The sequence below is a fragment of the Charadrius vociferus genome, unplaced genomic scaffold (genome assembly GCF_000708025.1).
Source record: "Charadrius vociferus isolate BGI_N301 unplaced genomic scaffold, ASM70802v2 scaffold188, whole genome shotgun sequence".
Taxonomy (NCBI): Eukaryota; Metazoa; Chordata; class Aves; order Charadriiformes; family Charadriidae; genus Charadrius; species Charadrius vociferus.
The window spans coordinates 598,067-614,812 of NW_009649706.1; the positions used below are offsets into that span (position 1 = coordinate 598,067).

Consider the following 16,746-nt stretch of genomic DNA (forward strand, 5'->3'; position numbering starts at 1 on the left):
TGCGGAAGAGCTGGGATTATTATTGCATTAAAGCACCTGCCTTGTATGTAAGGCAGAGCTGTTTGTACTTACTAGCACTTAGCCCCTTGCACAAGCTGAAGGGATTCCTCCAAGGTATTTGTTATGTGTTTTACAAACGTGATATTCTAAGCTAAATGAAATCTCTGGAGCAAGTAACCAGCCACTTGCTAGAATGTGTTCCCTTCCTTAGAATTTTTTTTTTTTTCAAAACAGGCTTTTTAAAAGATGTGAAAGCCCAATTTTTTTTAGTGCAGGCACTTCTTTAATAAGAATTTTCTTGTGAACGTGTTACATCCAGATCAGTAGCTTTGCTGTCAAAACTAGTGTAGAAGTATACTGAAAATGCTGAAATTCAAAACACGTCTGTCCATGCCTTGGAATATAGTTTTTCTCTGTCTGAGTAAATAGAACAAATGAAGTCACTTTTTTTTTTTTTTTAATTGAGTTGCTTTACTTTGGAGTGTTAAAACAAAGGATAATCTTCTTGCACAGGATCGAGGAGATGAATTCACTTACACTGGGAGTGGAGGTAGAGATCTTTCTGGCAATAAAAGGATTGGAGAACATTCATTTGATCAGACATTAACACACATGAATAGGTAAGTTTTGAAGATAAAATAAAAACGTATTCCAAAACAAAGAGCTGGGTTGTAGTGCTTCAATTTAAAACTAACATTTTGTTATATTCATCCACTGCTTTCATAAAAGTGGTGCTTCTAAGAGGCATTTTATCAAGCATTATGTTCTGTTGATTTAAAGAAATGCTTGCACCTTTATGAAATGGTACAGCTGTATGACATTATGACAATGGACAGTCATGTCTGAATTGTCCTACAGTTTCCTTCCAAGGATTCCGAATTTAATGAGACGTTTGTCAAAACTCCTGAGTGGAAGTTTTCAATTCTGGGTGTTTCTTTTTAAGTTTCTTCTTCAGTGGTTAAGTCAATTACAAAATTTATGTAGGAAGAAGGCACGTTTATTTTCCCATGTTTAAAGAAATTTTCCCGATTTTGCTAGCCCTTTTTTCCATCATGGTTTTCTGAAAGGCAAGGAATAAGGGTGTTGCTCTATCAAAAACAGGTGCTTGAAAAAGATAATCTATGTCTAAAAGATGAATTAGACATCTGCTTAAAGTGTTTTATTGTCCTCTAAAAGACTGCCTGAACTAAGAGTTCTCCATCCTTTTCTCTTTCTAAGAGCATAGTCTCTGTTATGCAACTGACCACTTAGCACCTGTGGCGTGCTGAGATTGACCGAGACCTTTCCTTTGCCTGGTCTGCTTTTAGATATGATGTGCTGCTCTCAAGCAGAGTGGAGAGGGGTTCTTTCAAACTCTTTGGGGGTAGAGAGGAAAAGCCTGACTTGGCTGGTGAGGGAGGGAGGGAGAGAGAGAGGGGTCGTGATGTGAACAAGAACGAGGAGGTAAGGAAAAAGGAAGTAGGTTTAAGCAATATGTTTATGAGCATATTTAGTGAATAGAGCAAACTTGCTCTGGGAAATGGAATTAAAAGCAGGACTCCTTAGTCTCAGCATTTCTCTGCTGTTAGCAAATGAGAAATCCACTGGCAAAAGCTTGCCTTGTAGCTTTGCAGACATTAGTGCACATGGAGTATAACAGGGTGTTGCTCTCCGTTACTGATTTTGGTACCAGTTTTCAAGCACTTTGGTACTGAAAATTATGATTCCATGTAGTTGAATCAGTATTGGTTCTGCTTGTCTAGATATCTTTCCTTTTTTAAGTTTTGTTTTTAGATAAGAAACATTTTTCAAGTTAGCATTATATGCCTGTCTCTTACTGTTGTGTACAATGTGAGTTTTATACTCGTACCATAGCTGTTCGTAAGCCATAAAATTTCTTCCATTCTGAGATCCATGGTTTGGTTTGAGTCTGATTCTGAAGGGTTTGCAATCCTTGGTCAAATCAGGCTGTGGTAGTAGAAATACTGTTCATTAGAACAGCTTGGTCTAGTAGGTATTTGTACTGTCTTACTCCAGGTTTCTAGAAAAGGGTCTTCATGTAGTTGGTGGGTTTGTCCTTGAGTTAGCTACCATTATTTAACTCCTACTCTGAGGGAATTTATGTATTATGTGAGAGATTTCAGTTATTTATAGGTCTTTTGGGTAGTATCTTTTTTTCTCTGTAGTGTTTTTCATCATACTCATTACTTTTGTGTACACACTTTAAAAGGCTTAAAATCTGCAATTAATTGGGAATAATGATAGGGAAAGTTTGCCTTTTGCTATAATTTTCTTTTAATTCCCTCAGTGCTATTTAGGAAGGGATTATTTAAAAAATGAAGAATATTAAATCGAAAAGGATTGGTTTGTTTTATTTCGCGATATTGGCTGATATTTTCACCTGGAACCTTGACAACAAAATATTTTGTGTTCCTGTATTTTTTTCTCTTAGCATACAAGGTAGCCTGGATCTCATTGCTTCCATCAGTTCTGCAGTTGTAAAAGAAAATATAGAAAAGTTCTGTGCTGCTTGATAAAGCATAATTAGACAAGGAAAATAGATATGACTTAATTACATTCATTTTCAAAAATCTCTTGTGTGAAAAAATCTAGTTTATGAAGATTTTGAATCTCTTTCTAGGGCATTGGCTCTTAACTGTGATGCCCCACTGGATGACAAAAACGGAGCAGAGTCTAAGAATTGGAGAGCTGGTAAGCCAGTCAGAGTAGTGCGCAGTTCAAAAGGACGACGGATCAGCAAATATGCCCCAGAGGAAGGCAACAGATATGATGGCATTTACAAGGTATCCTGATTTCTACTGAGTGCAACACATTTTTCTTCAGCTGTTTTAAAAAGTCTCATATGTGTTACATTTCAAATTCTTCATTATTGCCTAAGAGAAATAATTCTTTTTTCTCCATGATAGCATTTTAGTCTTAGCTTATTCTGCAAAGAACTGAAATGTCATTATTCAGTCATAACAGAATATGATCATAATAGGAAATACAAAGTTGAATATGGTAAGCGACTTTACATGTGCTTACTGAGTCATATTCCTCCATGGAAATCAAATTATTTCCTCACTCCTTCCAACTATATCCTAGCTTTTTGTGCATTTAATGACTTCTCAGCATCTGAAATAAAGGTGTGTGCCTTTTAAGAGCACTGTATTTATATAAAATACAAAAATTTCACATCTGAGGGAGGTGCTGCTGTATAATAGTAATGCTTAATTTAGTCTTCTCATTTCTTCTAACAGTTAAAGTATGACTATATGCATGTGTTTGGCTTGTGATAAAATAATGGCAGTAATTTTATATTGTTCTTTAGGTGGTGAAATACTGGCCAGAAATTGGAAAATGTGGATTTTTAGTTTGGCGCTATCTTCTGAGGAGAGATGACGTTGAGCCTGCACCGTGGACTTCAGAAGGAATGGAGCGGTCAAAGAAACTGGGTCTGAGTGTACAGGTTCGAATCAGGACTTGAAGAGTTGTTTTTATTCTCAGTTCCAGAAAAAAGAAATTGGTTAAATTACAGCCCTATTTTTTTCTTTTACTATGGCAAGTTTTAATACCAAAACACACTACAGCTTATCTGCAAACTGAAAGAACCCTATAATACTGACATAGCAGAAGGAATGGTGGATGAAGCTTTCTGCCTTAGCAGTGAACTGCTTTGCATATATGGATTGGAAAAATAAGAGTTTGAATCCAGTTTTGTGATCTTTAGGCTGGAAAGAATTTCTACAAGCAACTGTTGTTATAGCTGTCTGTCCGAGAAATCAAAAAACTGTGCATTTTTATGTATTTTTCTGTCCACGTGGCTGAGGAGTTTGTATAGATAGTGTATTTGGGGCACAGAAGTAAACTGACCCATGAGGACTTGGACATTGCAGAATCCGTGAAAGATGGAAAGAATTAACATACTGTTTCTTAGAAAGGCAACAGTATATCTCACAGCATACGATCATCTTCAGCTTTGCCTAACTGATTTGTATAGTTGTAAGGGCATAGATATGGATATTGGGTTCCTTTTTATACAGTCAAGTCTGGATTAGATTCTTTGACTTGACTACACTTTCTTGATAATAGATACTAATTTAAATGTTTTCTCCATCATGTAGAGTTTTAAAACTTGTTTTGTAGTTATTTCAATATGTAGTCACAAGGTTTTAAAGTCTTTTAGAAATTAGTCTTGTTGGTATTTGGGAATTCCTGTATGCCAGTGGGTGTTGTTTTAAATCGATGCTTTTCTATTTTAGTATCCAGAAGGTTATTTGGAAGCCATGGCTAGTAAGGAGAAGAAAGATAAGGTTAAAAAGCAAACTGTGAAACAGGAGCCAACCAGCCAGAGTAACGGAAACCAGAAAAGGACAATTGATGATGGTATTTGTTTTTACTTTTTTAGCATTCATCAGCAAGGTCTGTAATGTTACATTTATTAAGCCAGTAGCATGAAAACTTGGCGGAAGTGTGAAATTATTAGGAATACTAATGTAAATTGATAAGCACGTGCTCTGTAATGAAGTAGCAGTGTAGGGATCTTATCCTATTTATCGTTCTTTACCACACTTACGGGGTTTTTTTCTCTTAAGCTCTGTAGGAAAAAATGAACAGTCTTCTGTGCAACTGTGTGCTGCAGTCCAAAACAGTGCTGAACAGTATGAGTTGGAGTAGGGATTTGATTGCTGCATTTCATGAGTGTAATCCATGTTTTAGTCTTCTAGAAACAGTTTTGTCTTTCCCTTTTATTAGTTCAGACTAACGCTCTGTTGTTACTGCATCTGATGGTCATCATCTTAAGCAGGTATAGAGGAACCTACGAATACACCCAAAGCCATGAGGATGGGAGATGGAGGGAAAGGAGAGGCTTTCCAGCTGACCCAAGAGCAGCAGTGGCTGATTAGAGAAGACTGCATGAACCAGAAACTGTGGGATGAAGTACTTGCTTCTCTTAAGGAAGGACCAGTAAGTTTGCTGCATGCATCGTTTTTAATGTTTACCTTTTCTTTAGACTGTTAGGAGAAATCTTTAATCTCTCTTAAAACGTAATTTGCTAGTTGAACTTTCGCTGAATACAGACTGTGTCTAGCATTATTTTTATTTGTAAGACGTTGATTTTAAGAAAACAATCCCTGCTTGTACAATTTGCTATTAATGGCTCGGTTTACACCTGCGTAATAGAGATCTTTTCTTGCTCAAAAAACATTTTGAAGTTAGAAGTGGCATTTTTTTCTTTTCATTTTTGAAGGGAGCATGTGTTCTCTGAAATTACAGATGTATTTCTCTGCTGTGATGATGTGAGAAATCAGCGGTGCAGAAAGATGTCACTCCTTTTTGTTTAGGCAAAAAAAAAGGTGACAGAAAATATATCTTGCTTGCATTGTTTAAGAAGATAGAAGTATAGTCATCTTCAAATTTAGATATGAAATGAAAATATTTTCATCCAAACCTCGATTATCCCACTCTGTAGAGAGGGAACCATAAGTAAGAGCGAAAATACTTTCCTCCTCCTAAAAGTCAAAAAATAGCAAGAGTAGCTCAAGATTGAAGAGACCGTAGACTAGTATAAAAAAACTAGTATAAAAAAAGACCACAAAAGGAATATATCCTGAAATATTTCATCTTTCAGTGATAATTAGTCTTACCAGTGTCAAGTTCATAGTTATTTTAGCTGTTTTGCAGAAGAAATCAAGGCACTAAGAAGTTAAAATAATTTGGTAAAACTCAACTTACTGAAAACCAAACCATTGGTTGGAAAATGGATATCTAAAAATGGACAGACATAATTAGTTTATGTGAGAATTACCAGTGGCTATTTAGGGTGCTTCTGTAACACAAAAAGCATCTATAATTCCCTGTTCTTCCACTTACAGTATTAGTTTTTGCTATAATGCTGCTGCAGTTGTTTTTGTGTAGGAAGTGATAGTGCAAAGTTACTTGCTGCTATCTGTCTTCTGTCCAATGTCTGTAATGACTAGAAGGAATTTCAGCACTTAAAACTGTGCACGATGACAGGCAATAGAGATAGGTATTTGTAACAAGGAGAAAGCAGTAATTTAAAAGCTGTTGAGTCACTGAGAAGTCATTTTTCTACAGATTCCTGGCCATAATTTCGGTAAGATTTCCATTTGGTTGCCACTAAAGGCAATGGGAATCCTCTTGGGTTGCTACTATGAAAATGTAAATCTTTCTGCTTGAAACTACCACCTTCCCTTTTAACAAAATAAAATGTGGTTTAAGATAAATCTGGTATTTTGAAAATTATTACAAAGAACCATATTTTGATTACCTGTAGATCAGCTTTTTTTTTCCATACCCAAGCTTGTATTCTTGAGATACTTGGAGATCACTGACATGCCAGAGATAAGCATGCTTGTGTGTGTAAAACACCTGATACAAATGTATCTTGAGATTCTTCAGAGACGCCCTGAGAATATGTAAAAACCAGGGAGGTTGTTCTACACACTGCAGAGAATTTGGCCTGAGGAGAGGAGCCGTTAAGCTAGCCAGTATCCATAAGCACAGGAGGAGGTGCAGAAGCGGCTTTATTAGCAGAAGAAGTTCTCTTGGCAGACAGGCAGAGAGCTTTCAAGGACATGCAAATTTATAGAAGCAGTTACTAAACACAATTGCTAAATTTTCTGACCTATGCTAAGAATCAAGCATGAGGGGCCCTCCAGTCTATTTCATTTTGTTTATAACAATACTCATACAAACAAGTAAATAATCTTTAAAACGTTGGTTCTGATTTGTGGAAGAGCAGGGAAATTAAGCCATTACGGACCTGCTTCCTGATTTCTTTTAGAAAGCTGCATTCATGGATATGGAAGACTTAAGAACTTCTGGAAGTTCATCATCTTTATGTAATAAGTGCCATTTATGAGAATTGTAATAGAGTTTGTCGTCTTTATTCCTTTGCCTTACACCAGAATTTTCTGAAGAAACTGGAACAATCCTTTATGTGTGTCTGCTGCCAGGAGCTGGTTTACCAGCCAGTGACAACAGAGTGCCTCCACAACGTCTGTAAAGTAAGAATAAATCCGGTCTTGCTCTGGGCTGTTTCCTTGGCTCTGAGACACCAGTCACCAAAGCCATCTGTGTTTTAGAAAGACAATAATTGTTGCCTAACATTGTAAGCAAAAACATGCAACAAGTTTGCATTCAGTGATTGCTGCGTAACCTTAATTTTTTGCAATAAAGAGTGGAAGTACGTTTAGTGTAGCTCCTGACAGACGTAACGAGTGAAGTTTAACATTGCTGTCATCCTTTGTGATCAGTGGAATTACACAAGGAATTGGTTTGGTCCAGGAACTAGATGTTGGTACAGTAACAATAACATAATTGTACATATTTAAGGAATAAATCCAGATTTTGTAGTTGTCTAACACTCTTATTAAGAGTTGTTGAAGGGATGCAGGATAAATACAAGAAATTGTTTAGGCTTATTTGAAGTAAGTTATGGTTATCTGGTTATTCTTGGCATTGTTTATGTTTGGTAAGAGGGCCACAGAAGTCAACTCATAACACGTGTATCTTAAAATCTTGATCAGTTGGGTATAATGTAAGGAGTTTGGAATACAGTTTGTACTAGATTTAATTTTTGTAGCATGAGTGTGTATAGAATTTGAACTGTGCCTGCCGTACCTAGTACGTCTGCCTACAAGCCTAAAAGGACTCAGGCTATTATCATCCTAGTACAGTACCCGATAATGCAAGTTCACTGTTCAAGAAGATATGTATCACTCCAGTAAAAATCACTGTGGTGTTGTGGATGGCCTGCACAGATAGAATGATTATGGCTTTTCAACAAACATAAAAAGTATTTATGAAGGTTTAATATTTAGAGTTAAGGAAACTGGAAAACCATTGAGAAGAGAAAGCTGAACGGCAACAAACTCATAAAGCACAAAATTTGAAGATGTCAGTAAATATTTGTGAAGACAAAATAACATCCAGTTAAAGTTGTAAGGAATAGTTTGACAGTAAGCTGCTATTGCTGTTTGGGCACAGATCTGCGCTGACAACTTTTTGACATTTAGCTCACGTAGTTGGGCTCCCTGCAGCCTGTGGTAACGTAGTAAGGAGGGCAGCTTCTTATGAGTTTGAGATGCTAATGTGTTAGAGATTGTATTATTCTACATATGTCTTTAAGGCTTAACTGAATCTCATCCGATGAGGTAGATGGAGATTGTTACATGAACAATGTGCCTGGTGTACTCACCTTCCTCTTGGAATGAAGGTGTGGAAAACTGTGGCAATTTAAGTGGGAAGCTAGAAGGAAGCTGCAGACGTGGCTGCAATTCACAGGAAGGCAGTAGTGGAAATGAAGGGGGAATCTCAGCAGTGATTTGTTTTAATTCCTCCCAAGCTCAGTGTTTCACATCCCAGCCCAGAGCAGAGCTCCTTTGTGATGAAGACGTTTTAGTCATAGAGGCAGAGAGGTAGGTGCCAGAGGGCTTGGTAAGGGCTTCCCTTTTTCTGGTAGTACAGCGGATTGCATCTTTGGTTTATAGTGATTCCTTAGTTTTTGCTGGTTACGCTGTCAGTCTAAAACAAAGTTCTTGCAATTTACTTGTCTGTCTTTGTATGTCCTAGAGTTGTTTACAGCGCTCCTTCCGAGCTGAAGTCTTCACCTGCCCTGCCTGCCGCTATGACCTGGGAAAGGGCTACACCATGGTTCCCAACAAGATACTGCAGACACTACTGGACCAGTTCTTCCCTGGTTACAGTAAAGGACGATGATGTGCTCAGATCCTTCCGTACTTCTCCCAGTGACTTTATAGACAGTAAAGGAGAATAAACATGGGAAATTCAACAGTGGACCAGCCAGCTTGATGGGACTCGATATATTGTCACATTTTGAAGCAGCTAACCCTCTTCCCCTCATAGCCATCTTTTTGGTGTAGTGAGAACTCTAATTCTCAGCTGTCTTTTAACATCAAGGGTAGTTTTGGCCAGTTAACAAATAGTTTTTAAAGAAAAAGAAAAAAAGAAAAGCCTCAGCTCTTACTGGCCTAGCTGATGCTTAATTTATGATTTGTTTTTCTTTAACTACCTCAGGACAGAGGAAAATAAATTGTGGGGATGACAAAAAGTTAGTGAAGTTTTAGCTACACACTGCCTCCTGAATATTAGTTGTGCCTGGTCCATGTGGTTTGATTTACAAAAAAAAAACCCCAAACCAAAACAAAACCCACAAAAAACAGCAAAAAAAAAAAAACAACAACACGGAAACAGCACTTAAGCCAGCTGGATTAAAGAACAGCAAATTCTGTGGTGTGCATAATCCTTTTTTGTCTTTTTCTTCCATTATGCTGTATTTTTTTTTTTTTTGCAAGAACAGGCTGATTTTTAGTCTATTTTTGTGAGCTTCATTGTGCTTTTCTTGTATCTTATGCAAGTTGACTACTAATGACTAATGAGAACAATATGAATGCATTGTTGCTGCATTAGTGTAAAGTGATCTGTGTTTTTTGCACTTAAAGAGGGTATTCAAGACACTCTAGTTGTGTAAAAAATATTTCATATAAAAAAGCCACTTCTGTATTAGTTAAACTGTATGCTTTTAGTAGGTCTTGTATCAGTGGCAATACATCTACATGGCATTGAAGGCAGTGCTAGCTTGGAGAGGGTTCAAATCGCTTCATATTGTGATCTGAAATTTTATATACAATATATCCCCCCCCAAAATATACCTTATTAAATATTTTATGATTCAGAAAAATTGCTAATTTTGTTTTTACTATTATCCACTTGTTTTAATCATAATTTTGTTTGGTTTTTTCCCAAATTACTAAATGCTTTCTTTAGGGGAGCTTCTTATTTTTCTAACACAAGGCTTTGTATTCCTTAACTCACTTCTCAATGAAAAAAAACTTTGTTAATTAAGGAAAAAAAAACAACCAACCCAACCTGACATTGATACCCATGGGATCATGTAGCTGCTCTGGTCTCTACTGAGCATTTGAAGGAAACTTGTTAGTGCTCAATCCGTGTACTGGAGTTGGAGGGAGCCTTTCTTGCCCTGCTGGCGTTGGGGGTGCTTGCTGCCAGAGCCACCTCAGGGCAGTTGGGAGCTCTGGGTGCCCCGCGTATATAGAAGTATATATGGAGGTACATGTGTCATTCTCAGTAATTTATGATCTTGCCCAAACCCTGGTGTAGTAATGGACCAGTCATTGTGGAGATGCGTATGGCAGTGCTGGTTTTTGTGGCTGAAAGTTTGCTTAATGGCTTATTCACTTCATCTGAAATAAATAACTTCTCTCTCCCCACTCTCCCTCTCTCCCCCATTCTACATAGGATTTCAGTTGTATGCAAAATACATAATTCTGGTTTTATCTCTCTAGTCATATATCAAAGAAAAAAAAAAAGCCATTGCTGAACAGTTTTGAAAGATTTAACTCCTCAGCTTTTTCTGTGCTTACTAGAATGAGGGTTCAACCTTTGTTCCATAGGTGAATTGGTATTAGCGTTAAGTGTAGTTTAAAGGGGCTGTAGGCAGATTCTTATATCCTGTTGAAATTCTATGTTTTACAACATAGAACCTCAGTATTTTATGGCGAAAACATGTAATCTTATCTTTGTAACAATCTTTGCATCTGTGCTTACTGCACATAAGACTTGTGGCTTTTTACTTGATATTCGAATGCTGTGAAATATTTTATATCTTTTAATGTGTTTTTCTGTTTGATAGCTTTTACCAATTAATTGACAAGATAAATTTGTCAGTTTGAGGTCAACAATGGGAAGTTCTCTGCATAACACAAAAATAGGTAAAACAATTTTTTAGTGTATCTTTTCAGTGACAGACACAATCAAGCAACATGAAACTGTCGTTAAGAAACAGTACTGTAGCTTGACAAGACTTTGTGGAGTTTGACTGGCAACACAGAAAGACTGTCCTTTCCTCACATTAAAAGTTTGTAGTTTTTTCACAATTTTTTACACCCTTAGTTCTGTATCAGTAGCAACTGAAAGACACCCTTTTCAATAGTAAATTCTAGAGTATAAAATTCTAATTTTCTTCACTATGTATATAGACACTTTAGGACCTAGATGCAGCTTTTCACATCAACGCTGATATCTGGCCTAAAATACCCTTTAATGAAATTCATTCCTGTCATCTGCAGTCGCTTTGTGTAATTAAAGCCCCCATTGAAGTCATAAGGTAGGTAATGAAAAAGCTGCAGTCCCGAAACTTTTACTATAAAGGACACAAAAGTACAGTACTTGAGACAGTGCTGTGAATGCTAGCCTCATTTGTGTCACTTCAGGGAACGCTCCCAGGCACGAGCGTGGGTATAGACCTTCAAGGCGAGGTCCAGTAGTTGCTGGTTGTAAGGTTCAAAACTGTGCAGTCCTTTCCCCAGTCTGAGCGTTACCCCCGTTATCTCCTTCCTCATCCACCAAAACCCTGCTTTGTGTGGCAGAATGGGTTTGTCTCCACAGGGGGGGCCCACTTGCTTGCATCGAATGCAAATCAATCTGCACTGACCCTTTCAAATGCGCACGTAACACATACAGCCTGTGTAACTGGTGAGGTGATCAGTTTTATATACATTTGACTGGGAACGGATCAGAAAAGGCTCCTGTTTAAGGTCAGTGTTGTGGCTTACTTGGTAATTGACTGTGGCATTGTGTGTGGCAGGAGGGCTCTGGTCTCAGGGTGCTGTCAGTATTCTTGGAGGGCCAGAGCTAAAGCTGTGAAGCAGCTCTGTATAAACCAAAGCCAGTATCCAGATTTGAGGAACTGGAAGCAGAATACTTTGTTAGACAAGATCTAACTCGTACTAAGCAGTTCACAGTCTGCTGGAAAAGGTGTTTGATGCCTTCTCTGGAATAAGAGGAGAGGATTAGATGGAGCTACAAGGAAAAATTAACGTGATACAGAAAAAAATTAAGTTTGTAAGCTCAGTAAAACTGATCATTCTAGCTCATTAAAAAACTCAGAGATTTATTTCAATGTTAATCTCCACCAGTATTTTGCTTTGTGTAGAAGCTGTTACTGCTTTGGCAATTCTGACAAATCAGAACTTAAGCTTCATCATTTAATACTGCTCTGTTGGATAAACCCAGCTGAAAAGTTAAAATCCAGAACATGACAACATTTAAAATTCTGACCAATTTTATTAGAGTAGTAACATTAGAAGGTAAAAAAAACGGTATGAAATATTAACACTAGCAATGTGGTAATACGTGAAGTAAATTGAACAATCTACTTCATCTTTTTTTACAAAATATAAACAATTACTCCTGCAGTTAATATTATTATTGCCTTATGCATCTGCATCTTTTCTACTTTTTTTAACCGTATCTTCCACGCCACTTTGCAAATTGCGTGTTAATTGTTAAAATTGTTAAAATTGTTAACACTTTAGCATAAAACAGAGAAAATGCTGAATCAAGGCAACTTCAACATAAACTGCTGTGGAACAATCACATTTTGTTTGCATCTAACATATTGATTGTATTTACATTTTAACTGAGCAGTGATTCAATTAACAAACATCGTGATTATCCAAAATATACACAGTATATAAATCCCCTATCAGCTCTGGGAGGGAAAGGCCACCCTGATGGACGAGGAAATCCAGGCAGTGGGAAGCAGTCTTACGAAGATGCTCTCTTCTGTTCAGAAAAGGGAGATTCGTAGGCTTCCATTGGTGGGCAGGTACAAACCAGATGTTGGTCTCCATATATGTCGTCAATGCGAGCAATTGTGGGCCAAAACTTGCTTTCAGGCTTCACAAATGGCTAAGTACAGAAGACAAAACAACTACTTTAATTTTTGTACCAAGCAAATCTACGTAATTGCAGCAGACATTAGGATTTTAAGAATGAGAAATGCTGGAAAAGTCATATTTCAACTCTATTTGCAGTTGCTGAAAGGTAACAAGCATGTATAATAGAGTTAACAGTCAAAAGAATAGTTAGAATTTCAAAAAAGTCCTCTAACAAATGCTTGCAAAGAAGCAGTTGTAATGGGATAAAAGAAAACTATGACCCTATGAAAAACTGGCTTACAGATAGGAACCAAGGAAAAGTGGAGGAGACTACCAAGACCTGTGCTGTTAAATATGTTTATAATACAACATATAAAACAACGTGGCAAACTTCACAGGTGCAGTTAAATTCTTCCTCTTTGAAACAGTACGTAGCAATAAAATAGATGCAATTCAGTTTTAGGTGAGAAAAGTTAGTTACACATACATTTAGCTGTTAAGATTGTGGAAACAATTTTATGTAGTGCTCTGAAGAAGTCTGATGTATCCAGCTCCAGTTTGACCTTTATTCGTAGCCGGCTCACAGTGGTGCAGCTTGCCCCGTGCTGACCATGCGTCTTGTCAAACCCTCATCCAAGTTTTTTGGAGTAGAGCTTTGAACATCAGGACGTGGGACTCTGTTTAGGGAGCCCCCGGTGCAGCATGTCAGAACTGAACGGGCTGCTTCCAATAGGAATATCCAATATCGAAGTGCTGAGATTTAGAAATCCAAGTTTGCACTGCATGTGTAGAGCCTTTTTTTTTAAAGATCTTTTTTCCTTGTCTTGAAAACTAAAAGTAATGGAACTATTGTAGAGCTCACACACATAAAAATCGAGCAACAGCAAAAATGGCTCTGAAGTCTTTATTCTCACCAGATTACTTCATCTCCCAACTGTCCAGAAAACCACAGAGCAAAAAGCACATTTATGTATTACCACACCACTAGGATCCCATTATTTACTCACCAGTGGGAATGCTGCCACTTCTCTGGAATAAGGACGGTCCCATTTGGAAGCAGTGACACAGTTCAGAGTATGTGGTGACATCTACAAGCACAAGACCAGTTTAGGAAATGAAATTCCAGAATTCAGTTGAACATATCAGAGTGAACCCTTCTTCAAGTTCACATTACTACATATAAATAATTACTGTCTACAGAGTCTCTTGAGAATACTGTTTATCTGGGGGGAAAAAAAGCAGATTTAAAAGAGGAAGCAAGTCAGTATCTGGATTTTTTTTCAGTTTGCCTGAAGATACTACCCAGGGTTTGAATATGCTTCCAGCTTTTCACTAAATTCCCTCAGTATTTAAAAAGTCAGTACAGCATTACATGAGTTGAGCAGAACTTGAGGCTATAGCAATTCTGTGTGGCAGTTGCTAAAAGAATTAATTCAATCTTTATTTTACTGTTAGTTTTAACGTCATTCCACTTCCCTTCTTAAACCAGATAAATAAACATCTCTCCGTCATTACTTTGAGATGGCCTCAAAAATTACAGATCATGTGCTTGCATGAATAACTTTTTCTGCTCTGTCAGCAAAGGCCAGACTTCTGACTTGAAAAAGTCAAAATTCCAATTTTGAAAAAGTTTAAGGTTTCTAAAAAAGTCAAATTTCAAGAAGTTCAAGTGTTCACTGTTGCGCACAATTATTTTTGAGAGTACTGAAAGACCAGGAAGCAGGCTCGTGTAGTCTCAAGTAAGTCTCAGGGGTTAAACTGATGCTGGTAACTTGCTCTACCTGCCATCTTACCTTTAGTGGGTTAATTTGAGGGTCCATCCTGCCCTCCTCTATTTCAGCAATTTCCTGCCGAATATTGATCATTGCATCACAAAATCTGTCCAGTTCTGCCTTGTCTTCAGACTCTGTTGGTTCAATCATAAGCGTCCCCGCCACCGGCCAGGACATGGTGGGAGCATGAAAACCTGATGAAGAAGAAATCAGTCAGTGACAGTTGGTTATGAGTGAATATATGCATTAGCTAGCAATAGATTTGCAAATTCAGCCCTTTCTATAATCTGTACAGGACTCCACTCACTGGTAGTGTTGGCAGTGTACTGTAGAAGACGGTACGTTGTTTTTTGACACTGAAGGGTGATGCCATTGTTTTATTTACAATAGAGTTACACACTGATTTTATGAAATGCTCTTAAAACCTGCTCCTTTTGCTTTGTTACTTTTCAGCCTGAAGGATATTGCTTCTTTCCTGGGTTATTTCTGTTCTGCTGCTCACTTCAATAGAAGTGTTTTGTCACTTTACCTTCTTAGGACAAGCTGAACGGCAAGGTGAGATGGGTATAGATTTCTGCACTGGTGAACACGGTAAAATCACCGTGGTCTCTTGTGATTCCCTTCCTGCACTACCACTAATTACAACTTCTCTTTTGCCTGCAGAGGATGGAACTTTACTAAACTTATCCATGTAACTCACCTCCACACCTACTGAAAAGTCTATTTAAAAGTGATGTGTGCTATTTAAGGCCATAGCAACCCACTTACAAAGAGCAGGAACGGTGGAGTTTTTTTGGTATCACAACTGGGCTTTGGATTACTTCACTGATGAGGTGTTACTGGTTATGGTATTAAAAGCTTTTATGTATATTCTTTAGAAGCACAGTTGCAGTTCAGGCAGTTCAATGGGTCATCTTGTGTGGTGGCCAAAGAGTAGCCATGATCAGATTCTTCAGAGCACGTGCACAAAAGTGCCTAAACTGTATCAGGATGGAAGCGTTTCAATCCTATTATCCTACTTCAAAAGTATTTCTTTCTTTTTCTTGTGTTTTATTTTATTGGAATCTTATTAAGCTCATGGCTCCAGCCCACTTGCTCCGATGGTTGAGAGTCATGTAATCACAAATTTGAAAGGGCAGTTTACAAAACTGGGGAGACAGCAGCAGACTTGTAAGTAGCTCCTACAACTCAATTGATGTAAATATCTCTCTAAGCCCTTAATGAACATGAGGAGACTTGAAATGATCATGACAGATTCACCATCCATAAACACAGGACTAGAACGTTTCTGGCTCCCTTTAGGAGAGATTTAGGACATTCTCACACTGTTATTTTTAAAAAAACAGATGTTTTACTTACCATAATCCTGAAGTCTCTTAGCAAGATCTACAGCTTCAATGTTCGCTGTTTTTTTGAAAGGTCTTGTATCCAAAATGAATTCATGGGCTACATAACCTGTAAAAGAAAAAGCGTACACTATGCTTACTTACTAGGAGAACAATGCAATCTGCCAAGAAGCCTACTCTGATTGGTTTTGTGGCAAGCATGGCAAAAAGGCAAATTAAAAAATACCCACTTGGGCAAAATCTCAAACCTGAGAAATCATCAGGTAAGAGAGATACGACTCAGTATTTGAAGACTGGCCCTCTTGAGTCCCATGTCATATTAAGAACAGGCCTTATTTCCAAGATCAGAACTAGGAAAGGGTGGTCAAAGTAGCTCCTGTAATTTACAAGTACTCTGAAAAATAACTGGATTTGTCGGTGGCCCAACAGCATATTGGTCTTAGGCTATCTTGAATTAGCCATGTACAAGATAATCAGTTTCATGTTATGCCACAGAAAAGCTCAAATCTGGTGTTATAGAGAGGCCAACGATGTAAGTTATCTAAATTTATAACAATGATCTTGGAGAACCTTGTTTTGTTTCATTGCTGAATCCTTCAAAATTTGCAACTTCCATTCATTTCTGTGAGGAAATAATATATTCTTTTAAAGCCCAACCTACAGGTCTAGCCAAGGTGCAGTCTGTTAAATTTAAAACATATATTTTGAAGAGCACACATATTGTACTCAAACGTTCTTCGGTGCCATTCAACTTAAACAAGCAAAACAGCATTCTCTGATAGTTATGCTACTGGAACAGATAATTCTCACGTCTTACACATTGCTCCTGTCCTCCTGCAAGACTGGGGAGCTGTAGCAAGGAATTAGAATGTAGCTAAAATATTTTGCATTGCCAAGGGGATTCTCCCCTGTCTCACTGAG

The 16,746-nt window shown here is 37.7% G+C and overlaps 2 protein-coding genes across 2 annotated transcripts in view; one reads left to right on the plus strand and one right to left on the minus strand.

Annotated features, from left to right (window-relative positions):
- The window catches only part of UHRF2 (ubiquitin-like with PHD and ring finger domains 2, E3 ubiquitin protein ligase), a 76,581-nt gene extending 67,425 nt beyond the window's left edge, over positions 1 to 9,156 (plus strand). The window contains exons 10-16 of the mRNA XM_009890668.1: positions 514 to 620; positions 2,621 to 2,783; positions 3,311 to 3,448; positions 4,242 to 4,365; positions 4,787 to 4,947; positions 6,912 to 7,010; positions 8,578 to 9,156. Of these exons, the coding sequence (XP_009888970.1) occupies positions 514 to 620; positions 2,621 to 2,783; positions 3,311 to 3,448; positions 4,242 to 4,365; positions 4,787 to 4,947; positions 6,912 to 7,010; positions 8,578 to 8,724 (939 nt within the window). The 3' untranslated portion in view covers positions 8,725 to 9,156. The remainder of the gene's footprint in view (positions 1 to 513; positions 621 to 2,620; positions 2,784 to 3,310; positions 3,449 to 4,241; positions 4,366 to 4,786; positions 4,948 to 6,911; positions 7,011 to 8,577) is intronic.
- A 3,193-nt stretch (positions 9,157 to 12,349) lies between these two features.
- GLDC (glycine dehydrogenase (decarboxylating)) overlaps positions 12,350 to 16,746 on the minus strand; it is a 36,645-nt gene continuing 32,248 nt past the window's right edge. Inside the window, exons 20-23 of the mRNA XM_009890664.1 lie at positions 15,839 to 15,934; positions 14,501 to 14,673; positions 13,715 to 13,795; positions 12,350 to 12,738 (exon numbers count right to left, since the gene is read on the minus strand). Of these exons, the coding sequence (XP_009888966.1) occupies positions 12,595 to 12,738; positions 13,715 to 13,795; positions 14,501 to 14,673; positions 15,839 to 15,934 (494 nt within the window). The 3' untranslated portion in view covers positions 12,350 to 12,594. The remainder of the gene's footprint in view (positions 12,739 to 13,714; positions 13,796 to 14,500; positions 14,674 to 15,838; positions 15,935 to 16,746) is intronic.